This window comes from Hetaerina americana, unplaced genomic scaffold (genome assembly GCF_022747635.1).
Source record: "Hetaerina americana unplaced genomic scaffold, ioHetAmer1.1.p SCAF_45, whole genome shotgun sequence".
NCBI classification, from domain to species: domain Eukaryota; kingdom Metazoa; phylum Arthropoda; class Insecta; order Odonata; family Calopterygidae; genus Hetaerina; species Hetaerina americana.
The window spans coordinates 3442483-3470229 of record NW_027287041.1 but is presented as its reverse complement, the minus strand read 5'-3'; the positions used below and the strand labels follow the sequence as shown (position 1 = coordinate 3470229).

At 41.3% G+C, this 27747-nt stretch overlaps 1 protein-coding gene across 1 annotated transcript; it reads left to right on the top strand.

Moving 5' to 3' along the window:
- Positions 1-168: 168 nt before the first annotated feature.
- Positions 169-27747, top strand: LOC139693232 (zinc finger protein 3 homolog). The gene is made up of 9 exons (XM_071591336.1): positions 169-520; positions 4141-4365; positions 11508-11573; positions 14555-14689; positions 14816-14914; positions 17655-17726; positions 19885-20291; positions 22924-23065; positions 27145-27747. The coding sequence occupies exons 1-9, from the start codon at positions 386-388 to the stop codon at positions 27679-27681; spliced, it is 1818 nt and encodes a 605-aa protein (XP_071447437.1). The 5' UTR covers positions 169-385; the 3' UTR covers positions 27682-27747.

The window sequence follows — 27747 nt, the reverse complement described above, 5'->3', positions numbered from 1 at the left end:
CTGATAAATACATAATCAAGTGGATAAATTCATAATTTATACGACGTAACATTTTGCTATGAGATTGGGGAGTTGGTGGGTTGTTATCTAATCGGTGTTTATCGTTCGTCTATTCATTGCAATGAATTGTGGGTATGAATCAGAATATAGGTTAGTTGTCGTAGTAATTAGTGTTTATTAGTACGTTTTTCGTTGTTTTCGTTGCATTTATTCAGAGTTATATAGATTCATATTTAATGGAAAACTCTGTTGCTGTATGTATTCGTTTACAACTGTTGAAATATATTATTCGCTGGTTCATCTTTACTGATCAAATGAAACAATCACCTGTGGGAAACTGGTGTGGAAGCAAGTGTTAAAACGTGTGTTCTTTTTGGCCTACACCATGGATCCTATGAACAGATATGATTTGTGTAGGCTATGCCTTCAAAACAGTCAATCTTTAGTGGATATATTCGAGAAAAACGTTGAACATGGGTTCATCATAAAGGATGCAATTGAGGACCTAATGCAATTTCAAGTAAGTGTACCGCTCTGTCCCATGAAAATAGTGTTGTGCACCGCTTATATTTATACATGTCAACTTTAAGACTTTCTGTTACAACTTAATAACCATGTATCGTTGACAATAAGTCCCCATTGGCAATTCGAGCGGGTGGTGTACTCTTGAGTTTTTTACGAGTTGTTTGCATAGCATTAAATATCACTCTTTGTGTGAAGTCACTTCATGAAAACTATAAAAAATAATTATAGTCATTGTTAATTTCAATTTAAATGATATTAATGTGCTGTTGTATTGTGGTATTCACTTGACGCGGTTAAATATTCACCGACTGCCCCGCCCACTGATAATGAAACGGTTAATTGAATTAATATGGATATTTCTCTTTAATTTTCAATCGTAGATGATTGTACTTGTACTCTAAAGTAAAGGATTTTCCGCGTGCACCTTTCACTTATAGTATTTATCCAGATACCCCAGTGGTGCTTCATATATATGTGTTATGTGGTCTCGAGCAAAAAAAATATCTTTCATAATATCTTCCAGTTCATTCTAAGTTGGGTAATTCACACCCAATGTAGCACAAATTTAATGTTCACGATGTGCTCCCATGTCCCTAATGTGTTAATGGAATTTGTGTGGAATTCTCTGTTAGTGAAGACGACTTCTTTACGTTTATATGGAACTGATTTGATGATCAAGTAGGTATTCTGTCAGGGTTGTAAAGAAGTGAAAGGATTAAGTGTCGAAGTAATAGAGGTATTCTCCAAATTTTAATGTTGGAACTTTCCGAAAAAGCTTAAACGATATTTTGCGAAGTCCATAAGTTGTCGGTGACATTTTTTTTGGACCTTATCTCAATTGCTTCCGGTGAAAATTACGTCGACGAATGAAATGTAATGTGAACTCACCGTGAGTCGAAGGGTTTTTGTTCTTATTAGGATACAAATCCTCGCTTGCAACTCAACAAATTAATCTGTCGACTAGTGAATTTCGTTGAATTATCGGTATAATTGTTTGTTGCGTAACAATCAGTTCGTTACACCGGCTCAGTCAACATCGACATGCGATCGTGTCGTTGCATTAATTTTTGGTTTTGAAATGTAATTTTGGCACGTGTCATGAAACTATTCCAAAGAGTAAACCTCTCGTCAACGCTATTTTGTGTTCTTGAACGAAAGAAACCTAAACCCCTGATGAATGGATCCTATCTAAAAATTCAATGTCATATCAGTGAAAATGGATTCTTTTTTGGTTATTCCTTGGTGTCCGGCGTTTCACAGCGGTTGATTAACAATGGTATGATCAAGACAATTAATTTTACGTAATTATCGCAATATAACCATCTGTATAATGTATCCAAACCTAAAAAAAAACCCCATGCCACTGCATTTACGTAAGAAAAAGATTTTGAAAAGCTTTAATTACAAGTTGAATTGATTAAAATGCAAGTTCATGCTGAGTTAAAAGTTTAAATGTAAACATTTAAATATATTACGTTAATTTTTAGTGTTTCAAATGCGATGTTTTTTAAGTATATTCTCTTGCGATCATAGGTCAGCGGTGATATTAGGCTATAAAGTAAATTTAGTGCAAAAATCCTTTTTCGTGCTAAATCATAGATTTAGGCTATTCTTCTATGCAAAAATAAGCCTCTCAGAATTCGCCGGTGCTGTATTTTCTCAAAGGTCGCTGCTTAGAACCATTCAGTGCTAAATGGAAGTATACAGCCCTAATATTTATGATATTTCAGGCATTTTTAAAAGAAAATGCCTTTTCACACGTGATCAGGTTCGGTGTACATGATTAGCCAACATTAAACAGGCGTGAGCTAAATTTAAAAAGATCGGTCACAAAAATAAGTACATTAAATCTGGGTGAAAAAATTTATTGCAGATCAAAGTAGAAATTGCTTAAATTCTTCATAAGAACACCTTGATAACAGTGCCACTGCCTGGTGTGGTAAGCTTCCTGTGAGTAAATTTACTGAACTCTATGATAAAATCAACAATTACCTTCTCTCACGGGCTTAACTAGCATATCAATGAATTGAAAATAGCGTAAAATGAATTAAATCTGGAAGGAAGACATTTTGTCTCTGAATATCAAGGGGATCAAGATGGTGCGGGGGCTAACGTACTGGCTTCCCACCCACAGGGCCCGGGTTCAAATTCCGGCAGTGTTGAATATTTTTCAGAGGTATCTCGATATCCCTACTCGAGATGCTTTGTGGAGGGCACTTTGAGTGAGTACGCCGTCCGTCGGATGGTAGGCTAAGCTGCTGACCCCTTGGCGCCTTTCGTAAAGAGTAGGCTAATGCCGACACCGGGTTTCTCTCCACCCTTCATCCTTTCCTGTCCATCCCCTATGGCGCAAATGACCTCAGCTGTCAGTCGCCTCCCCTAAATACTACTACTACCCCAGACTCAAAAGGGACATGAAAGGAAAGTGTCCTGTGACTTCTATTCATTCCCCAGACTCAAAAGGGACATGAAAGGAAAGTGTCCTGTGACTTCTATTCATTCCCCAGACTCAAAAGGGACATGAAAGGAAAGCGTCCTGTGACTTCTTTTCGTTCCTCAGACTCAAAAAAGGGACATGAAAGGAAAGCGTCCTGTGACTTCTTTTCATTCCCCAGACTCAAAGGGGACATGAAAGGAAAGCGTCCTGTGAATTCTTTTTGTTCCCCAGACTCAAAAGAGACATGAAAGGAAAGCGTCCTGTGACTTCTTTTCATTCCCCAGACTCAAAAGGGACATGAAAGGAAAGCGTCCTGTGACTTCTTTTTGTTCCCCAGACACAAAAGAGACATAAAAGGAAAGCGTCCTGTGACTTCTTTTCGTTCCTCAGACTCAAAAAAGGGACATGAAAGGAAAGCATCCTGTGACTTCTTTTCGTTCCTCAGACTCAAAAGGGACATGAAAGGAAAGCGTCCTGTGACTTCTTTTCATTCCCCAGACTCAAAAGAGACATGAAAGGAAAGCGTTTTGACACTGTGGAGGAGGAGGTAAAACAAAAATTGCTAGAAGCCCTAAAGAACATCCCGATATATGAATTTCAAAAATGTTTCGAACAATGGAAGCATTGTTTGGAGAAATGGGTTGTGGTCAATGGGGAATACTTTGGAGGTGAGCTTGATTTAATGTAAATATATTGAGAACTAAGGATTGAAATGAAATAATTGACTTTGTAATTCCACACGCTTTATTTTAAAAACAAGACCCAGGTTTTGACGTTGAACGTCATCATCAGGTGGTCTTCATAGAAGCACGCTGGCTATATATACCTCCTGATCATGGTCAAAGTTGGAGTTTGGGAGGGGTAGAAAAGGTTACAATGTAGCTGGGAAGAATAGAGAATTACATTTTTGATTTAGAAGAGTGGTAGATCTAGGAGTGGGGAGTGGGAGGGATACGAAATTTCATCGGCAATTCCATCTTTCCAAGGGACACATTTCAAAATTTCTAACTGCTCCAAAGCATCAAGCCTTTGACCTTTATCTTTGACCTTCCTTGATTAGTTTTAAGAGTCAAGGACGAAGGCCTTGTAGTTGAGGGTGTCCGTATTTTAAATTGGTTTGTGTTTTGTTGTGAGGTGTGAGTAAAAGATGTTCTTCTTTCCGTCTTGGACTGCTTCAGGTGTCGCAGGTCAAGGGTATCCCGTGGATGGCTTGCTCTCGCTGCCTTGTCAAGCTGAATGACTTCCGCCTCTTCAAGATACAGTGCATCGACTCCAAAATGGCTTTTGAGACCAAGTTCTCGAGAAGCGACCTTCTGGGAGGTGATTCTGAGCGCTGTCACACCACCTTCGACTCAAAGTTTGCGAGAAACTGCCTGGAAGATGTGCAACATCATGCAAGCGTGGTGAGTCCGTCTGTTAGGCTTTATCATTCGGTCCATGCCCCCTCGAGAGACCCACAGGGAGGTACATCTCCATAGGAGAAGTCACGGACACTTTGGTGGTTGATAATATACAGGGTCGCACCCAAAAGTGGTAGGACTGATTTTTTTACAAGAATTTCATTGACGATATACTTACATCGACTCAATAATCTTCAAGGAATGCTCCTTGAGCTGCTACACACTTAGTATAATGTTGCTCCCATTCCCCCTCGTACACCCGCTGGAAATTTTCTTTGGGGATGCCGTTGATGACCCTCGTCGAAGCCTCTTGAACGGCCTTTATGGAGTCAAAACGTCGTCCCTTGAGCTGTCTTTTCATCAGCGGGGAGAAGAAGAAGTCCGGTGGTGCCAGATCGGGAGAATAGGGCGGGGACGACAACGTGGCAACGCCGTATTTGGCCAGGAGCTGTCTGACGACGAGCGCGCCATGGCAGAATTTTCGGCACCATCTTGGTGCACACCTTGCGCATGGCCAAATCCTGTGAAATAATGCGTTGGACGTTGGATGCAGACAGACCCAACTGGTCTGCAATTTCTTCATTGGTCAAGCGTCGGTCTGTGTTCAGCAATGTCCTCACTCTGTCCACATTCGTGTCGGTTCTTGCCGTTGACGGCCGTCCGGAGCGATGGTCGTCTTCAACGAGCTCCCTACCCTCTTTAAACAACTTGTGCCACTCAAATACCGTGGAACGGCTTAAGGCAGTGTCCCCATAAGCCTGCTTGATCATATTGAGGGTCTCAGTTGCCGTCTTCCCGAGTTTCGCACAAAATTCACGGAATAACGTTGCTCTAAATTCAGACTCATTTTGTTTTTCGACGCGGACAAAAAACTTGCTTCACTAAAAACGGTGTCCTCACTCAACGACAGCCCGCAGCAGACTGAGGTTGGTGTCGTTCTGTTGCTAAGAGCCCCCTCCACCTTACCCTGCCAGGCAGACCCCACTCCACTGCTCTGTTTGCATCAGAGAAAATCAGTCCTACCACTTTTGGATGTGACCCTGTATGTATCTTAGGGGAGTTCTGTTTAATCCTTAATCTTCTTCCGGCATTGCAGTCCTACCACTTTTGGGTGCGCCCCTGTATACTACCATGTCCAATAAATAAGCGAACTGAGGTCATAGAAACTTAATTTTGCAAAATGTAGTCTTCAATCTATTTTGTCCCCATTCTCATTAATCTCTATTGAAAATGGGGATAGCCTAGAGCATAAACTTGATGGGCACTAGGTGGTGGAGTAGGTGGGAGAATTGAAACGAAGTTACAAGTAAGGGGTGGGACAGGGGACACACACACTAGGTCACCTGGGTGTGTTCAAGGAACAGTGACCTGCATATACCTGCATCACGCACTAAATAGTCAAAAATAGGGCATTGTATGGGAATAGGAAAGAGTCGCAAATGGGGCGGGATCTATAGGAATAAGCAGAGGATGATGATCAAGGTATTAGTTTTTTTGTACCGGAAACAACTGTGAACATATCAATGTGCTCTCTGGTATAATGTGCTCTGAATGGTGTGCATTGTGTCATGGTGTCATTCATTGGTGTGTGAAGAGGATCCATCCATCCAATCATATCATGTCATTCATGGCAATAAAATGGTACCAGTGTGTTTAAATTGTTGATAATTTACTATAAATTCAGTTCATATCAGCTGATATCATTCGGATGACAGTTATTATTATAATGGCGATTAGATAAGAAGAAGGACAAGGGACCATTGCACACACGATCAATGTTGTATCAACGTCATACACAGGTGATGGGAATAGGAAGGTCTTTATCAAGGCCTTAGAATCTTTATCCGTCTTGTCTCGGACATCTTTATCATGGTGTCATTCATGGTAGTAAAATAATAATATTAGCATGTGCACTGTTGATAATTAACTATAAATTCAGTTCATATCAGCTGATATCATTCGGATCACAGTTTATTATTATAATGAAGATTATATAAGAAGAAGGACAAGGGACAATTGCACACACGATCATATTTGTCGTCATCACAGTTGATGATCATCCCAGCAGTGCATCATGTCTTGGCATCTTGTTCGCCCTCTTTGATAAAATGTTTTATCCACTTGATAACGCATGTATTCTTCCAAGCGTTATCACCTGAGCTCTATACACTTGCCCCAGTGATGTTCAAAAAGTTTGATGAAGATTTTCTTCACCGTTTCCTGCTGTTTCAAAATCCTGCTTCGTTGCTTTGGAACTTTGCTAAACACTCAATTGAAACATCTTCACGACGCTGGTTTTGCTCGAGTCTGAGGAAACGTGGCATCCATCTTGAACACAGCTTTCTCATGTCCAAAATTTCACTTAATATGCGATTTAGGGCACTTTTTTAAATGCCTACTATGTCTGCTAGCTCGTGCACTTTCAGTCGACAATCATCCAGTATCACTTTGTGGATTTTCTTCACCGTTTCTATGAGTCGTCACTCCTCATTTGGTCGACCCCAGTAGCAATGTTCTCGTCTTTGACAGCTCGTACTGTGGCCTCGTTCGTAAACTCTGCTGCCCAATATTACTGTTGTATAAATAAAGAAGGAGCAGACTCACTTCCAGAAGAGTAGAATAATCCAGTTCAGCTTCTTCTATATTGGTTTGCGGCCTGAGGCCTTTCAAATTAATAAAAGTATATTGTATCACATGTATGGGTCACGGTAGTCCAGTGTGTAGAGCGTTGGACTGCTGACCGGAGGGTCCTGGGTTCGATTCCCGGGCAAAGCACTCTGAGCACCTGCAGCTCCACCCAAGCTAAATTGATTTATCAGGTGGCAGGTCTTCCTGGGAAACCATAAACGGCACAGGGAAAGGAGCTGGCCCCCCTACCCTGATGTGTGAATTTTCACACACCGTATAGGGCTTAGTACTGGGTGATCTCTACCATCACCCATACTAAACCGACCTTCGGGTTCATTACTGTGTGTGTTTATGTATCACAATGTAGCGATGACCAATTTTCTCTGCATTTTCATGAAATTCAACTTTAAACATTCCCTATTGATGGCTGTCAAACAAATACTAAACAACGTGGCAACTTCATTATCTTGAACTAAATGAATATTTTGTGTCAACAAGTTATGATAAGCAGTAATTTCACTCAATTTATCATATATATTTCTATATGCATATTTTTTTATTTTAGTGTGGTATATCTTTTATTTTACCATTTCAAAATAATGAGATGTAATAATAATTAATAATTTAATGAATAAATAAATAATAATACTTCCTAGACAAGGAAGTGTTAGCTGTTGTGTCATGGTCACCCATGCTACCCAGTTGTATTATGTATTACTGTTGTATAAACAACGGAGCAGACTCACTTCCAGAAGAGTAGAATAATCCAGTTCAGCTTTTACTATATTGGTTTGGGGGCTTTGAGGCCTTTCAAATTAATAAAAGTATATTGTATCACATGTAACGATGACCAATTTTCTCTGCGTTTTCACAAGTTCAATTGAAAAGGTTCACTATTGATGGCTGCCAAACAAATACTAAACAACGTGGCAACTTCATTATCTTGAACTAAATGAATATTTTGTGTCAACAAGTTATGATAAGCAGTAATTTCACTCAATTTATCATATATATTTCTATATGCATATTTTTTTATTTTAGTGTGGTATATCTTTTATTTTACCATTTCAAAATAATGAGATGTAATAATAATTAATAATTTAATGAATAAATAAATAATAATACTTCCTAGACAAGGAAGTGTTAGCTGTTGTGTCATGGTCACCCATGCTACCCAGTTGTATTATGTATTACTGTTGTATAAACAACGGAGCAGACTCACTTCCAGAAGAGTAGAATAATCCAGTTCAGCTTTTACTATATTGGTTTGGGGGCTTTGAGGCCTTTCAAATTAATAAAAGTATATTGTATCACATGTAACGATGACCAATTTTCTCTGCGTTTTCACAAGTTCAATTGAAAAGGTTCACTATTGATGGCCGCCAAACAAATACTAAACAACGTGGCATCTTCAAACTTGAAATACTACCTTGATCAAAAATTTCCCGGAATTTATTCAGAAAATTAAAAATACAAGTTTATTCATCTAAATCTATATTGTCCCCTTCAAAGTAATCCCCATCGACTGCAACACACTTATGCCAGCGCTTGATCCAATCCTCGAAACATTTTTTATATTCGGTTTTCGGTATGTCCATCAGTGCTTCCTGCGATTTTTCCATTACTTCTTCTCGGCTGCTAAAACGCGTTCCCCGTAATGGTTTTTTAACTCGATTGAACAGAAAGAAGTCACAGGGAGCCAAATCAGGTGAATTCGGTGGCTGTTGGATGGTATTTGTTGCATTTTTCGTCAAAAAATTACGAATAATGATAGCACTGTGCGACGGTGCGTTATCATGGTGCAAAATCCACGAGTTTTCTGCCCACATTTCTGGTCTCTTTCGGCGAATTGCTTCACGCAAACGTCTCATAACGCCCAAATAATACTCTTTGTTTACTGTCTGGCCTTCTGGCAAAAATTCATGATGCACTACACCGTTGTAATCCATGAAAACCGTCAGCATTGCCTTCTTTTTTGACTGAAAACGACGTGGTTTTTTTGGTCTCGGCTCATTTGGTGAACGCCATTCACTTGCCTGATGTCTGGATTGCGTGTCGTACTCATAAACCCACGTCTCGTCTCCAGTAATGATCCTTTTGATGAATGTGGGATCGGATTCAGCCTCGCAAATCATGTCTTTTGCGACGTCAACACGGTCTCTTTTTTGCATGAAATTGAGGTCTTTTGGCATGCTACACGACGGAAACCCAAATCATTAACCACAATGTCTTGGGCGGATCCATAGGCAATGTTCAAGTCCTCCGCTATTTCTCTGATGGTTAATTTGCGGTTATTGACCAACATTTCTTTTACTTTATCAATTTTTTCACCGACTTTCGATGTCGATGGTCTGCCACTGCGTTCATCATCTTCGATTGACTCACGACCACTTCTGAACCGCTCGTGCCACTGGTAAACGACCGTTTTTTTTAGAGAATCGTTGCCGAAACACTTTTCCAACATTTCCAACGTCCGTGCGCCACTAAATCCGTTTTTTACGCAAAATTTAATACAAGTTCGTTGTTGCAAATTTAAATCCATTTCTGCAATTGTAAAAAATCGCCAACACACACAGAGATAGATGTACTCTTGGCTACGTAACTTTTGCAAATGTCAAGTTATGACACTAAGATTTAAAGGGAATATCAACAACAGATGTACCAATTTAACAAAAAAAACAGAACTCAAATCGGAACGATGGGAGCGGCACACGGTGGTTATTCCGGGAACTTTTTGATCAAGGTAGTATATGCTTCATAGATTGCGTACTTTCTAATAGAGTGATATTTTTCAAGCAACTACATCCATTTCTTGGTCATTTCTAGGTACTTATGGGCCTCCCCACGTATGTGCTCTCCTGCTATCTTATAGCTGATCTTGACATTAATTTTGTTAATTTTTCATTATAGTTTATTGTTCCTATTATTTCTTTTTCTTAATATATATTATATGCATAGTCTGTCATTCAATGTAAATGCCTTTGTGTCGTTTTTGACTGCTTTGTTTAGTAATTAAACAAATAAACGCTAACGGTGGAGCAAATGACCTCAGCTGTCGGTCGCCTCTTGTAAAACGACTGCTACTTAACTAACGGACTTCTGAATTCAACACTTAATGCATTGTATGTCTGGAAACATTGTTCCTGATACTTATTATACAAACTTTGTATAAATACATGCGTTGGGGCAAGGAGAGTTCATTTGTGTCCTGAATGGGATCACTTTTTTTATTTGAAATGTTTTGCTTAACAGGAAATGAGTCCGTTTCTCTCTAATGTCCATATCTTTTGCAAATTTCTTTTATACATATTTGTGTATCGTTTATTGTGGCTTTGCTTCATGTATCTATTCAGTGGTTGGTTTAGTGGAGAGTTTGCTGTAACGAGGTTAGTCTTTTCTTCCGTTTCATTGCCTTGAATGATTAACCCTCCTAGTGCGGTGGGCCGATATATCGGCTCTTGCGTAGGCTATTGTTTAATTCGCTGTAACTTATGGTTTTTTCTTTAATAATTTATGGTTTTTGTGATATCGATAGGTTGAATTTCATAGAATCACGTAACCAATTTTTTAATTTTTTAATTAGCAATTCTAAATGCTTTAAAAAAAGTATAATTCTTACTATAATTTTTCGTTCAGTTTTGTACATGTCGGGAAGCTCAGCCTAATTGTCTGCTCGTTTTTTTTCTGAGTGGTCTTTCCACTATGAAAAGCCACTGAAAGGCTACTAATTAATCTGTGATCATCTGTAATCTCTTGAATGTGTTATGGTGTCGTGGTGTTGATATATAACTGCTCATTCGGACTTTGTTGAGACGATGGAAATGAGAGCACTGCTTGGTAATCATTTTGGTTTCTCTTGCCGTCCATCCTATCTAATCATTTGCGCCCTGTGTATTGGATTACATTATCAGCAGTTCTCTGTGAGTTAGAACTTAGTTTTTTTCTGCCTTTAGATTGTAAGCACATTGCCGCAGTCTCAAGGAAAGGGGAAAAGTCCCAATACGACTCAGTGAGATCAGCCTTTTCAACAAAATCAAACTATGCAGAGGCTGACAAAAAAATTTGCAATTCACTGGATTTTCTTTATTTATTTATAATATCTTCCACATGTCCTTTTGATTCTTTATTATATTTAAATATCGTAGTTTTATCGAATAATATTTTTTTAAAAATATTAGTTTTCTGTCTAAAAATCGAAATATTATTGCTAAAAAAATATTCTTTTAAATTTATAACACTGTAATAATTACATTTATTTTTCAGATGATGTAAATGTATTACATCATTATTAACTACACTATTTTATTTTAAAATAAAAAAACTGCATATGGATATCTAAACAAATAACTTCATGATGTTTTTTTTTCTAAGGTGATGCTTTTTCTTAAATTACCCTTCGCACTTCTCACCAAGTAGCCCTGGAATCTCCGCCGCACTAAGAGGGTTAATATAAACCTTTAACGGTCTCCGTTCGATGTCGCTTTGATGGATCTCTTTGTATTTTCTTGGTTTTGCAGCTCGATTCGTTTGGGGTGCGGTTGGACCTGCCGGAGAATCATATTCGACAGGAACTGTACCCAGAGGTAAGCATTTCGCCATGCCGCAACCGAAAAACTGTGCAAATTTGCAGATGTCAAATTAGATGCATATATAACGTCATTTTAGTCTTAAAGAGTAGTTTGTCATATTACTTATTGTTATCATCATAATGAGGACTGTAATTTTTTTTGAAACTGAGTAGAAAAATATCCAATTTCCTCTGTAATCCATAGTTTCTCTTTATTGAAAGGGGAAGCCAAGATCAAAGCGGTATTTAAAAATATTGTAAACACAATGACAACTGTCATTAATGTGTTTTGACTCATGAAAATGAGACCAGTTTCGTCTCTGAATAATATATCTAAACATATGTGGGTTCCCTAATGATTATTAACGGGAATTAAAGTTTATTTTGTTCATAACTTGCAGTAATCAAAGCTAAGGGAAATAAATGGTAAGGAATGTGAATACTATTCAAATTCAGACCATTTATTTGGTCAGAATATATTATACTAGACGTTAGTGGTAAAATAAAAATGCAACAATTTCAGAGCGTAAAAATCATTCGCCTTGACTGGGATTCGAACCCAGATCCCTCAATATCCGGTCGAGTGCTTTTAGCCACTTAAGCTACCGAGGCGTCTTCTTAAACTCTGATATTTTTGGGGCTTTTAAAGGAACTAGATGTTGTGACGAAATGCCGTACATACAATGTCACAGGCATTGGTATTTGTGCGTTACACGTCACAGTCCACGAGGTTAAAGCCAACTTTAAACACTTATAGTGTTTATACTTTGACAAATTCCAAAGAAACTGCGGGAGATGCCGCAACAGTAACGTGTTTAAAGTTGGCTTTAACCTTGTGGACAGTTGCGCCTTGCGCACGACTGCGAATGCCTGTGACATTGTATGTACGGTATTTCGTCACAACATCTAGTTCCTTTAAAAAAGCCCCAAAATTTCAGAGTTTAAGAGGACACCTCGGTAGCTTAAGTGGCTAAAGCACTCGACCGGATATTGAGGGATCTGGGTTCGAATCCCAGTCAAGGCGAATGATTTTTACACTCTGAAATTGTTGCATTGAAATGCACATTAGCGGATGACTCCGTTAAAAGTTACTGTTGCGGCATCTCCCGCAGTTTCTTTGGAATTTGGTAAAGTAAAATTAAATTAGCGTACTTATGAAATACTAAATGGTGAATAGAGCCTTGAAACCATGAAGAGGAATCCGAATAGACAAAATCAAAAGTATAAAATTTTAAAAGCTGCAGGTTTGCGTCAATGCTCGAAGAATGATTTGAAAGAGTCGTTCACACCCACTTTAGGGCCTGATTGAAAGTTATTCCAATGAAAAAATAGAATATCTGAACAGTACACCTCAGAATATATTACTCTATAGATATCATACTATATATAGGTGTGACCCCTAGGCAAGGAGGCAAAATATGGTTAACAGTTTGAATATGCTCATATACATGTGAATATGCTCACATACATTTGAATTTCCCACCATATCATAGTTCCACTGGAGGTCGCGATTGCCTTTCTTTGAAAGCCGTAGGTGTCTAGTAAACAGTCATAATAACTCAAAATGGCCGAGAGATGTGTATATGCACCAGTGCAGAGTACATTAGAAAGAGTCACTATTATCGATATTAGTGTTTGCGCTGGGCGTTGTATTAGGAAATAGTTCAATTCTTCTTCTGTAGTACCACCAGAACTACTGTTTATATGATATTCTGGCCAAGTATAATGCTTCGGAGATCTCTAAACGAGGAAGGTTTCGTTAAACCTGTGAAGAAATCCGTACTTGTCTGGATTTAAACACCTTACCCTGTACATCTGTGCTTACAAATCTGTGCAGAATACATTTGCATCCGGTTTTTATTCATTTATGTGTTTATATGCATGTAATTATAAGTTTAATACCTAATATTGTATGTATACGATGATGGGTCAAGTGGAAAAAGGACTAATAATAGTCTCACTTTCGCCCAAATGAAGACCTCGGTCCATCTACAGGCTCACACCCAAAAGTGGCAAAGGACTGATTTTTTTACAAGAATTTTATTGACGATATACTTACATCGACTTAAAGATCTTCAAAGTATGCTCCTTGAGCTGCTACAAACTTAGTATAACGTTGCTCCCATTCCCCGTATGCCCGCTGGAAATTTTCTTTGGGGATGCCGTTATGATGACCCTCATCGAAGCCTCTTGAACGGCCTTGATCGAGTCAAAACGTCGTCTCTTGAGCTGTCTTTTCATCAGGGGGAAGAAGAAGAAGTCCGGTGGTGCCAGATCGGGAGAATAGGGCGGGTGCGGCAACGTGGTAACGCCATATTTGGCCAGGAGCTGTTTGACGACGAGCACGCCATGGCAGAATTTTCAGCACCATCTTGGCGCACACCTTGCGCATGGCCAAATCCTGTGAAATAATGCATTGGACGTTGGATGCAGACAGACCCAACTGGTCTGCAATTTCTTCACTGGTTAAGCGTCGGTCTGTGTTCAGCAGTGTCCTTACTCTGTCCACATTCGTGTCAGTTCTTGCCATCCGGAGCGATGGTCGTCTTCAACGAGCTCTCTACCCTCTTTAAACAACTTGTGCCACTCAAATACCGTGGAACGGCTTAAGGCAGTGTCCCCATAAGCCTGCTTGATCATATTGAGGGTCTCAGTTGCCGTCTTCCCGAGTTTCGCACAAAACTTCACGGAATAACGTTGCTCTACATTCAGATTCATTTTGTTTTTCGACGCGGACGAAAAACTTGCTTCACTAAAAACGGTGTCCTCACTCAACAACAGCCCGCAGGCGACTGAGGTTGGTGTCGTTCTGTTGCTAAGAGCCCCCTCCACCTTAACCTGCCAGGCACACCCCCCTCCACTGCTCTGTTTGCATCAGAGAAAATCAGTCCTACCACTTTTGGATGTGACCCTGTATGTATCTTAGGGGAGTTCTGTTTAATCCTTAATCTTCTTCCGGCATCGTACCGTTCATTATCTCTTTCGGTCTGGTTCCAGGTGATTCTGAAGACAATGGACGAGAACGATGCCATTGACGACACAGCTTCCAGCTCCTGCCATTACCCCGTCGTTGACAGTTCTTCATCATCCTACGTGAACAGTACCAAAGGATGCGAAATGCCAACGTCCAAGGTGAGAGAGTTTGTTGGTTTGTGTAATTCCATCACTTTAAATGGATTTCCCTTGCTCCTTATGTCCGTCGATGTGAGAGTGGTATGATCATGGTTTCACAATTATTTGATTTTGTGGATTTTCCAGGCGAGCAATTGCACCCAAGGGGTTCGTAAGAGAATTAGACAACCTCGGAGGAAGAAGGCAGGGAATCAAATGGAAGTTCCTAGCTACCTCAGCTCAGAGGTGAGTGCCGTTTATTCCATTTGGAACGCAAGTGATTACCGATTCGCTCTTTCTGGTACCACGGTTAGGTTTTGAAGGAATGGCTGACAGTTAGGAGGGCAGACTGGAAAGTAATGCTGCTGCTGTGTAGAGCGCAGACAAAAACATACAGTAAGAATGGGCAAAAAGCACGAGGAATGTTCTTAAAGTAAAGGGCCGTTGGGTCACAGGAAAGAATATACTCACATGTAACACATTTTATTGGCACTTTTAGATAGCTTACAAACCAACTTCACTTCTCTACATAATCGCCGTTCACTTCGAAGCATTTTTCGTACCGCTGCAGCCCCTGCTTCTCATAACCCCTCTGAGCATAGAAGCTCGCCGCCTGAGAGAGTTGACAATCAATCGACATTAACGCCGTTCTTGAGTTCCTCTGCGTGGTTTCGAAACGTTGTCCACCGAGCCACTGTTTGCCAAGTACAAGAAGAGGAAGTAGTCGCCAGGTGAAAGTCAGGACTGTGTACGGTGGGGGGCACAAAAACTGTCTCGTCCACTGGACATCCTTTGTGCTCTTTGTGTGGTGGTCGGCTTAGCATTTTCGGTACACCCACCTTGCACACAATTTGTGGTATCCGAGGCTTTTTCCGTGACGATATTGTAGACAGTAGTGCGTCCAAGTTGAGGAAATTGTTCAGCCAGGCCATTATTAATCGTCAATCGACGATAACATCGCAGTTTTTGTTCCACTTGCGAAACAATTTCATCGGTCAGAATACTGGGCAAACAGCCACTTTGGCTCTTCGTAAATGGACATTTTGTTCGTAAATTTTTGAAATCACTGGCACCATTGGGAATCCAATGGAAGTTCCTAGCTACCTCAGCTCAGAGGTGAGTGCCGTTTATTCCATTTGGAACGCAAATGATTACTGATTCGCTCTTTTTGATACCACGGTAAGGTTTTGAAGGAATGGCTGATGGTTACAAGGGCAGGCAGAAAAGTAAGCGCTAACAAAACGTACAGCAAGAACGTGTACCTAACTAAGTGTGTATTTATGCGGGAGGAATGTATTTTGAAGATTATTAAGTTACTGTAATGATAACTGTAATAAATTTTGATTTTTGGAACCAGTCCCGATACTTATTCTACGGACCCTGTGTGTAAGGGGGAGAATGCTGGGCGTATGGGATAGCGGTGCACATTAGACAGAGTAATGAAGGGAGGAATGAAGTACACAGAGATGAAGAGGGGTTTGTTGTAGAGTAGGTTGCTGGATTGTGGGTTTTTGCCGTAGAGATAATTCTACTGTACCGTTTGATAGCTGTGTCCATTGTAAACCGACATACAGGGTTCGTCCGGAAAATAAGTGTACTGACGGGCTGCGATTGGAGGGGGGTATGTTGGCAAGCGACGCTGAAAAAGGCAGTCGGTTCTGAGCTGTGATGTAGTGAAGAGCTCTGTTAACGCGAACCTCCACGCTTCGACCCACGTCACAGAACGCGATGCCGAAGTTTTTGGAGCAGCGTTATTCCATCAAATTTGCGGTAAAGCTTGGGAAATCGTCTACCGAAACTGTCGGTATGATTAACCAGGCTTACGGGGAGTCAGCCATGTCCAGAAACATGATCTTTCGGTGGCACAAGATGTTCGTGGAGGGCAGAGAAGAGGTCGACGACGAACCACGGCCTGGACGCCCATCAACGACACTCACCGACGAAAATGTGCGAAGAGTTCGCGATGTACTGAACTCTGATCGTCGTCTTAGTGTTCGGATGATAGCAGAGCAGTGTAATGTGCCAAAAACAATAGTGCACGAGATTATTAGGGAGCAATTACAGAGCAAAGACATCTGGCGGCTGCAACACGACAATGCGCCGTCTCACACCGTGCTTGTCGTGTCGGACTTCTTGGCCAAGCACGGCGTGGCAACGCTGCCGCACCCGCCCTACAGCCCGGACTTGGCACCACCGGACTTCTTTCTGTTCCCGAAGATAAAGAGGAGTTTGAAAGGAACGCGATACGGGACTTTGGACGCCGTCAAAGAGGCCGTGAGGACGAGTCTTCGAGAGGTTCCTGATGATGCCTTCGCGGGAGCGTTCCAGGAATGGGAGCGCCGCTGGAACAAGTGTATCGACTCACAAGGGTCCTATTTTGAGGAATATTAGCTTAAGATATGTAAAAGTGTAATAAATTTTTTTTCCTGAGCTCAGTACACTTATTTTCCGGACGAACCCTGTAAACCAGTACATTACCGATAATAATACTGATTCTAAGGTTTATTATCATTCAACTGAATTGCTGTAAGAAAAAAACTGTTTAATCCCATTAAGGAGGAAGTAATTCTTGTGGTAATTGTATACTACAAGGTGCGTTCCATAAGTAATGCAATTGAATTCCCCGCTCTGCTCCTATTGGTCGGAGTGGGATTGAAGCACTTGGAGTAAGTGCGGGGGACATTAAGCTTTGCCGTAAAACCAGTCTCAGTGCTCTCCAAGCTGTAGAAGCAGCAGGAAGTCAGTTATTGTGAACCTCTGCACGTCGACGGTGTCGCGAAAAAATGGAATCAAAGGTGGAGTGATGTTACAGGATTACTTTTGTGCAAAGTTGAGTTCGAATTTGATTTTCGATGGAAAAAAATAGGAGATCTTGCTTTATAATAGGCCTTAGTACGTATGCACTGATACGTGCTCTTATTATTAATGTTTTTTGTTCTTATTACAATGACTGCAAGAGTAAATTGATTGGATTTTTTCTTTCCAGATTGATATCACACGGGTGAGGGTTGAGTTAAGACGACAGTTGGAAGCAGAGCCTGAGAACCACAAACAGCAGGTAAGGATCCCCTCGGATGAAATACCTGTACAACAGTGTTATAAATAACGAGTTTAACTCACCAGTGAATCATTAAAATGTATTGTTATGTATAAAATTACATTGCCCCTCCTATGGACTACAACCTTGACGTGGTGGAAGGACTTGTGTGTTCCGATGACCCCTAGAGCTGTGCTGGCGGGAGTAATAATAATCGCTCCTGGTAGGGTCACCCATGCCAGATAGGTCGAAGGTTAGGAGCCAGACGAAAGGTAGTCCACGCAGCGTCTGTTCCTCAGTGAGGCGGCTGCAATGGCGTCTGACCCCAGTGGGGCGGCCAGTAAGTGATGGTGTCACGTTAAAAACACTATTGAGGAAGGCAACGGGAAACCACCTCAATTATCATTCCCAAGATTAACATGATGGACTATACAGATATTTTGAGTCCTGGCAACAATGGGGCTCGGCCCAATCGGCCGTGTGTCGTGCCCGGCAGCGGGGGAGGCAAGCCTTCCGCGGTCGTCATCTCACGAAACCGTTGCAAGGGAAAACCAGCAGCAGCAGGACAGAAGACGCAGGAGAAGAAGACCACATTAGTTAGAATAGGAACGTGGAATGTTAGGACGATGATGAGGACGGGGAAATTGGAGAATGTTAAGCGAGAGATGGAAAGGGGAAATATAGATATTTTTGGTCTATGCGAGTTGAGATGGAAGGATAGCGGGGATTACTGGAGTGATAAGTATAGAATAATATACAGCGGTGGGGACGAGAGCCAACGAGGGGTTGCCATAGTATTAAATAAAGAGGTAGGAAGAAGCGTAGTCAACATAGAACAGGCAACGAATAGAATTTTACTAGTAGAGATAAAAGCAGAACCGACGAACTTGATCATTGTTCAGGTATACATGCCACCGAGCAACCATACGGAGGAAGAGGTCGATAGGATGTACGATCAGTTAGAGGGCATAATCGTGTGTGTTCCTGCTTCCTGTATATATGTATATAACCATGCACAGTCCCCACCTTGTAGGTTAATACTTTTCGTGTCGGGCTGTCTCCTGGGGGATTTCGATTACGAGCATTCTGGTCTCTTATTGTTCTTGGAAAGAATGCCATTTTAAACCTGTCAGTCTTGCAAATCTATCTCTCTCTAATCTTACATTCGTGATCCCTCCGTGCTTAATACATTGGGGTTTGTATTATGTTCTTGATGTCATTTGGAAAAGGACCCATCTTCAAATGTTTTTAATGAGTTTAATCTATATTGTAAACGCTGCTGTTTAAAGGGAATCCCAGCCTAAATTTTCTAGCAAAGTAGTTCCGCTACTGCGTTGGTCATAGCAATTTTTGACAAATCTAACCACCACCCACTCTGCTTAACTTGATCTAATTCCGAAATCAATTTATCTCTCTTGAGGGTCCCATATATACTGGCAGCATACGATACTCTAGGTGGGGCCTGACTAAGGGAAGAAAACAATGTTCCTTCACTTCTTCGTCACATTTACCCAGCACTCTTTTTACAAATCCCAATTATTTATCAGCACGACCGCATATATTTCTCGTGCCATGTGCTTTCCCCAGGACAGATCGTGAGTATATTGATACACCCTAAGTATTTAAAAGGTATCTACCCATGCAATTTCTGTTTGTTTCACTTTCTAACCAAATAGGGAGGGAATTAATCTTTTCCCAAAAATTTGTTACTATGTTTTCTTTCAAATTTAATTCCAAATGCCATGTATCGAGTCTGGATTGCATTTAGGTCGTTAGCCAATGTGACTGTCTTCAAGACTTCGAATGTCAAAATGACTATAGGCTGCGTCTTGCCTGCCAGACTGTTCCAGTTCGCATATTTATTGTATTAACTACGTAAACTGTGTCAGCAGGCATGCTATAATTCCCAGAATCCCCCTGTCTCCTTGTCAATCCTAATGTAAAACATCATTTATTAAAAGAGTCATTTTCTAGACCCAATATTTTTGCTTTTTAAGTGAATAAATTACATTACTAGGTATTCGTAAATTATAATTTAACTTCTTCACGAATAATTTTGATAAAATAAACAACACAAAGTTTCAAAAAGACTTCCTGAAGCTCTTGAGTTATGAGTATGCCGTGATTTCTCGTTGGCACGTGCCGCAAAGAGATGACCACAACTCATTTATCTCTTCAGTCCAAAGAAGACCAAAGTCAGCTCATGCCGTCCGACTGCCTAAACTCTGCGCTTGAACCATCAGTCTCCCTCGAAGACTGGAATGGGAGACTCTGTGGCGATGGGGCACGCCACGGTACGCTTGACGACTCTACCGGGATGGCGGTCGGAGGTGTGTGTTCCGGTAGCGAGGTGGGAGACGTCCTGTCCGCATCCTTGGTGGGCGAACTGCTGGCCGAGGCGGAAACAAAACCTTACGTTTGCGAGTTCTGCAATAAGGTCTACGGCACACGCAGTGAGCTAGTTCGGCACTCAAAAACGCACTCCGGGGAAAGGCCGTACCTCTGCGACATCTGTGGTTTCAGCTTTGCACGGCGGTACCATCTGGTTCAGCACAAGATGATCCATACGGGGGAGAAACCATTCAGGTATTGTGCCGTGGTTTGATTGCTGATGTTGTGGTTCTGGTGCTTGGTTATACTGTCTGGCAACTATCCCATCTTTCTGCATCTCTTCCTCTCTCTATCTTCTACGCATAATGAGACAAAGCAAAACCATTCATTATACAAGCCTCCAATCTAAGCTTCCTATCGTCAACCTTCCCATTCAAGGACCGTGTTTCCATTTCTGTACAAAACCATCTTCAATATCAATGATTTCACCCATCTTTTCTCAATAACCATACTCAACGTCCCTGTCATCTATTCCCTCTTCCTCCTTGTGTGAAATCCTCTTTTCCTAGCACAATTCTTCTCCTTACGTCCCTGCTACTTCTCAGCACAATCCAGCAACCTCCTCTATATCAGGTACCTCTTCATCTCTGAGTACTTTCTTCTTCCCTTCATCCCATCCAACATCTCTATCCTGTTCCTTCCCTTTCCTTGTTTGCCATTAACATTCTCCCCTCTATTACAGTCTTCAACATCCCACTATTGCCAATCAATACCCCCTTCATCCACTTTTCCTGTCTCCTTAGTAATATCTCCCAACAAAACCCCTCTCTTCGCCCACCATACCAAGTACTTCCTCATTTGTTTTCCTTCTTTCGGTCCATTTCACCTTCTCCATTCTTCTCCACACCCACATATCTACAATAGCCTCCAGTCTACGTCTATCCTCCTGCTTCAATGATCACATTTCCGCACCATACATAGCTACGCTCCAAATCAAAGTTTTGACGAGTTTTTTCTTAATATCCTTACCCAAAGTCCCTGTCATCAACTCCCTCCTCCTTGTAAAAATTTCTTGTCTCGGGTGTAACTTTATGGAATTTGCATAACATATTGAAATGAAATAATTTACTTAGTAATTATTATTTCATTTCAATATCCTTCCTCCGTGTCTCAATTAATTGCGTATGCTTTATTGTAGTTTTTTAAGACTTAACTGTGATTGGTTGATATTTCTCTGAAGGACGCATGCCTGTATTGTCGTAGAATCTGTATGGTATATTCACTTCCTCTGTGGTGAACCTAGAAGGTCCTTTAAGTGGCTGCGCCCGCGATTTGAATCCATTTACATTATACATTTACAGCAGTTTATTTCCTGGTTATTTTGAAGTGAATCGGGTGAAGGTGTGATCAATATTATTGCAATTCCTTTGAGAATATGATTCAGTGTTGATTATTATTATTATTAGGTAATCTACTGGTTAAGGTAGGTTTTTGGATGGACATAATTACTCGTTAAATAATTTGTGACCCCTAGCAAAACACAACATCCTACTCTACATCAGGTCCCTCTTCAGCTCTGAGTACTTCCTTCCTCCCTTCATCCCCTATTCAAGACATCCCTTGCCTGTTCCTTCCCTTTCCTCATTTGCCTAACATTCTCCCCTCTATCACAGTCTTCTTCAACATCCCACTATTGCCGGTCAATACCCCCTTCATCCACTTTTCATCTGCCTCCATAGGATCTCTCCCAACAAACCCCTCTCTTCGCCCACCATACCAAGTACTTCCTCATTTTCCAAAGAAACTGCGGGAGATGCCGCAACAGTAACTTTTAACGGAGTCATCCGCTAATGTGCATTTCAATGCAACAATTTCAGAGTAAATAAAAATCATTCGCCTTGACTGGGATTTGAATCCAGATCCCTCAATATCCGGTCGAGTGCTTTAGCCAATTAAGCTAATTTCAGAGTTTAAGAGGACGCCTCGGTAGCTTAAGTGGCTAAAGCACTCGACCGGATATTGAGGGATCTGGGTTCGAATCCCAGTCAAGGCGAATGATTTTTACACTCTGAAATTGTTGCATTGACTTCCTCATTTGTTTTCTTCTCTGTCCATTTCACCTTCTCCATTCTTCTCCACACCCACATTTCAAAAGCCTCCAATCTACGTCTATCCTCCTGCTTCAATGACCACGTTTCCGCGCCGTACATAGCTACGCTCCATATCAAAGTTTTTACGAGTCTTTTCTTAACATCCTTACTCAACATCCCTCTCATCTTAACTCCCTCCTCCTTGTGTGAAAGCCTCTTTGCCTAATAGCGCAATTCTTCTCCTTACGTCCCTACTACTTGTCCCTGTACCCTGTCGGTCCAAAACACTACATAGATACGTAAACTGTTCCACCTGCTCTATAGTTTTATGGCCATCCTATTGTAATGTTTACCTTAAAGCCTTTGTCTTTCTGGAAAATTGCATAATATTTGATTAATTTACATTAATTCTCATCTCATTTCTATATAACTTATCTCTAATTAACTCAGCAATACTTGCAACCCCTCCTGTCGAAAGACGAACTAAAGCTTGGTCATCCGATTAAACCCAATTGATTTTACGAATGGATTCTCCGCGGGCCTATTTGTTTCCTTATTTTACCTATCTATCCATCTGTACTTCCTCAATACCCCAACATTCTCCCCTCTATAGACCAAGCCTATCCATATGTGATACCTGTATACCTGGTAATTCTGGTACGACCGGTAGTAACGATGTTTGGGCAGTGTCCCTTGAAGAATGTACTCTTATGCATTGGAGGTGTGTGGGGGAGAGATTGGGAGGGACAGTGATGTATAGTGTGTAATTGTTTCCCCTTTGCGATTGACTGATTCAGGTGCGAAGACTGTGACAAGTGCTTCTCGAAGAGCAGTCATCTGAACCGGCACAGGAGGACCCACACGGGGGAACGTCCCTACTCCTGTCTCGTCTGCGGGAAGAGTTTCTCTCTGAACTACAACCTCAACGCTCACATGAAGGTAAAATTGGTCAACTGTGTATTACTATAACGACATCACGCATCCCGGTTAATCTGAACGAGTAACTTCACTACACTGTTCTTCTACGTTGAGTTGAGTACGGTTCAATAAGTACCCGTGTTTGACAACCAAAGGGCATTCCTGAGGGAAGTTTATGTTATCATCGTGTGCTGCCATCTATCAAACGATGGTGAAACAAATTTCAGACTGATTTAAAAAGGTTAGTTTGTATTGGGCAGCCATTTGAATGTAAGACTTGTTTTGTGATTTTCGCTTGAAGATGGAAAAAGAGAGCAGTATCGTTCATTAATTCGCATTTTGTTTTGTTTTGGATGGGAAGAAATGCGAGGAGATGAAAGCAAAGTTGGATGCTGTCTGTTTATGGGGACACTTCACTTTGCCATCTATGAGCCCAGTTAGATATTGGTTCAACGAATTTAAACGTGGCCGAACATCTGTTTTTGATGAGGAGCAACCAGGATGCCCGGCAGACGTGGTTACCGAGGGAATCATTCAAAGAGTCCATGCCATGATTCTCGCTGATCGACGAACGAAAGTGCGCAAAGTAGCAGAGGCCGTGGGTGTGTCGACCGGAACGTCAATTAATATTTTACATGATAAGTCGGCAAAATGAGGAAATTGTCGGCCCAATGGGTGCCGCCATTGCTCACGGTGGACAACAAGCTGATCCCGGAGTTGTTGCCACCAAACTGCATGAACTGCATTATGAATTGCTGCCACACCCCCCCGTATTCTCCCGACCTGGCTCCCTGCGACTTCAAGAACTGCATGAACTACGTTATGAATTGCTGCCGCACCCCCCGTATTCTCCCGATCTGGCTCCCTGCGACTTCATGAACTGCATGAACTACGTTATGAATTGCTGTCACACTCCTCATATTCACCCGATCTGGCTCCCTGGGACTTCATGGACTGCATGAACTACGTTATGAATTGCTGCCGCACCCCCCGTATTCTCCCGATCTGGCTCCCTGCGACTTCATGAACTGCATGAACTATGTTATGAATTGCTGCCGCACCTCCCGTATTCACCCGATCTGGCTGCCTGCGACTTCATGGACTGCATGAACTATGTTATGAATTGCTGCCGCACCCCCCCGTATTCTCCCGATCTGGCTGCCTGCGACTTTTTCTTATTCCCTAACATGAAGAAATGGCTTGCGGGGAAAAAATTTAGCTCAAACAAGGAAGTTATCGCAGAGACAGAGGGGTATTTTGGAGAGAGTTTGACAAATCCTATTTTTTGGAGGGGTTAAAAAAATGGCCGGACCGTTGGGAGAAGTGTGTATCTTTCTAATCAGGGGACTATGTTGAAAAATTGAAAGAAAAGTTTTTGAAAAAATGGTTTCTTCTTTTCTAACACGGGTACTTATTGAAACCGCCCTCATACATGGTCTATCCAATAAATTCACAAACCGAGGCCATAGAAACTTTACTTTGTAAAATTTAGTGTACATCAATGATTTTGTTCCTTTCGAAGTAATCTAGGAATAAAGATGGTATGGGGGATATTGTACTGGCTTCCCACCCTGAGGGCCCGGGTTCATATCCCGGCGGTGTTGAATATTTTCCAGTGGTATCTCGATCCCTACTTGAGGTGCTTTGTGGAAGGCACTTTGAGTGAGTACGCCGTCCGTCAGATGGGACATTAAACTGCTGACCCCTTTGGTGCCTTTCGTAAAGAGTAGGCTAATGCCGGCGCCAGGTTTCTCTCTCCACCCTTCATCCTTTCCTGTCCATCCCCTAGGGCGCAAATGACCTCAGATGTCAATCGCCTCCCCTTAATACTAATACTACTCCAATTACTCGAAGTAATTTACATTTGTAGTCTATGCCTTATTTTTTCATCTTCATCTTTTCAGCTATTTTACCAATATTTTACTCTTGTATAAACGAAAGAGCAGACTCACTTCCAAAAGAGTAGAATAATCCAGTTCAGCTTTTACTATATTGGTTGTGGGCTTTGAGGCCTTTCAAATTAATAAAAGTATATTGTATCACATGCAACAAAGACCAATTTTCTCTGCATTTTCATGAAATTCAATTGAAAACGTTCACTATTGATGGCTGCCAAACAAATACTAAACAACGTGGCAACTTCATTATCTTGAACTAAATGAATATTTTGTGTCAACAAGTTATGATAAGCAGTAATTTCACTCAGAGACATTTATCATATATATTTCTATATGCATATTTTTTGTTTTACTGTGTTATATCTTATATTTTACCATTTCAAAATAATGAGGTGTAATAATAATTAATAATTTAATGAATAAATAAATAATAATACTTCCTAGACAAGGCGATGTTAGCTGTTGTGTCATGGTCACATGAAAACTGCTCCAGAGTCTATGAAACTGTATCATTCTAAATGGTGTTTGTATATTAAAATAGAGGAAAGTTCAACCTTTTAAACAATGCATCATTTGGTGAAAATTAATATTTATTTACGAGGTTGATTTGAAAAGTATGGTCTCCTATGTTTTTTTCATAAAAAATCAAATTTATTCTCTCAACTTTGTGTACATCGTTGGAAAGGCATTTAGGTATTTATCTACATAGTCGCCTTGAAGATCAATCACTTTTTGCATCCTTGTAAGCAGCTTTTTAATACTGGCGTCGTACCTTTCTCTAACCGCATCACACGAAGCCAACTATGACGACTGCTTCTTGCATTTTTCCTCGTCTGACTTGAATTTCTATCCTCCTAAGGTGTTCATTTGAGAGAGGGAAACGAGTGTTAGTCGCTTGGGGGGGCAACGTCCTCTGGGCTGTGAGGAGGGGGGTCGATGATATATCCCATCAGCCGAATCCATCGAGTAGGGTGGTCACCGTTTGATGTGAAGACACGTGGACGTGCATTGTATTATGATATGCAAACACACTCCTTAAAGTGAGGAGAGACACCTTGTTTGTAACTGATTGAACTCCGACACACAATATTCTGCAGCACGGAGAAGTAGCCACTCTCTCTCTTCATTCATTAAGGCCTTCCTTTATCTAAATGAAGGGTAATTCCCTCTGGTTATATCGCAATATCTCGTCAATTGGAGCCACCGTTGTTGATTCCAATGGCAAACTCTGACGGCCACCCCATCGACCGCTGCTCTTGGTGGATGTTTTCCCAGCAATCGAAAAACTCCAAGCACCACTTCCGATGCTCGTATCTGATGTCCATAATACACTTCTCACCGCACACTTCCCACTGAATGGCTGGATGAATTTATTATATTGGAGAAGCAGTTGTTGCAGTTGGCTTTGTGAGACACGGTGGGAGAATGGTACGACGCTGGTATTGAAAAGCTGCTTACAAGGATTCAAAAAGTGATTGATCATTGGGGGTATTAAGTAGAAAAATAGCTCAATCTTTCCAATGATGTACGTTAAGTTGAGAATAAATTTGATTTTTCATGGAAAAACAACAGGAGACCATACTTATCCAATCGTACTTGTAGTATAACCTGTAGCACTGACAGATTTAATGTATAGATTACTTAAACTGTGAACGATAAGGGATCAGAAAATGGTTGAGTTAGTCGAGGCATTCTTAATTTTACGACCAGTTTATGGTGATCCTTCCATGGAGCTGCTCCCAAGGTATTATAATTATATTTATTATTATTATTAAAACAGACATGTGCATGTAGACATAATCAGGTGGCACTCCAGTCCCAAGTATTACTTAATACGAATGTTGTTGCTCTCTGTAGGTAGTAATTGTATCTGATTTTTGAATGGTATGACGCTGGTATTAAAAAGCTGCTTACAAGGATGCAAAAAGTGATAGATCATCAAGGCGACTACATAGAAAAATAGTTTAATTCTCAACCTTTCCTACGATGTACGCAAAGTGGAGATAATACATTTGATTCTTCACGAAAATTAAAAAAGGAGACCTTACTTTTCGAATTAAAAAAACACAGAACTTACCTTTAGGACTGCCATCATGGTTATTAGTTAAACTGCACAAGAATGAGAATTATTATACGGCTTGTTTGAACAAGATAGTGTTTGAATTTTCAAGTTTTGCGTGTTGTTCTGTTTCCTTTGCGCAGGTTCACCAGCAGGAAGGCGAAGAACAGGACCTACCTTGTCCTCACTGCAACAAGACCTTCACATACAAGCACAACCTTGTTCAGCACCTTAAACGCCACGACGCCACGCAAATCGAGGTGCAGCAGCCGCAACGGCAACACACGTGTCACGAGTGCGACATGACCTTTGCGTCCAAGGGGGACCTTGCGCGTCACACGAGCGAACACTCGATCGAGCGACCTTACTGTTGTATAGAATGCCTTGCGTGCTTTGCGGATGAGGTGGAACTCGCGAGGCACTCGGCTCGTCACCACGGCACCAATGTTCCGCATGCCTGCGACATCTGCAACCAGATGTTTGCGCTCGAAAGCGACCTGGCCAAGCACCGCCTTGCGCACCGAAGTGCCGGACCGAAGCGGTTTGCTTGCGTAGACTGTGATAAGAGCTTCAACCGGAGGAGCCGTTTGCTGAGGCACATAGCATCCGTCCATGCCCGCCACGGCATCGGTGGGGGAACCGTACCGTTTGCGGCATCGTCGTTGCGGTTGGCGACCTAAGCCATCCTCGGGACGGCCTCATCTTCAGTTAACTGCGGTACACAAAGAGTTTTGTGGGCCAAGTAG

Coding starts and splice junctions, on each gene's coding strand:
- LOC139693232 (XM_071591336.1), top strand. CDS start 386: ATGGATCCTATGAACAGATATGATTTGTGTAGGCTATGCCTTCAAAAC. Junction 14,690..14,815: donor GCGAAATGCCAACGTCCAAG/GTGAGAGAGTTT, acceptor TGGATTTTCCAG/GCGAGCAATTGCACCCAAGG. Junction 14,915..17,654: donor CTAGCTACCTCAGCTCAGAG/GTGAGTGCCGTT, acceptor TTTTCTTTCCAG/ATTGATATCACACGGGTGAG.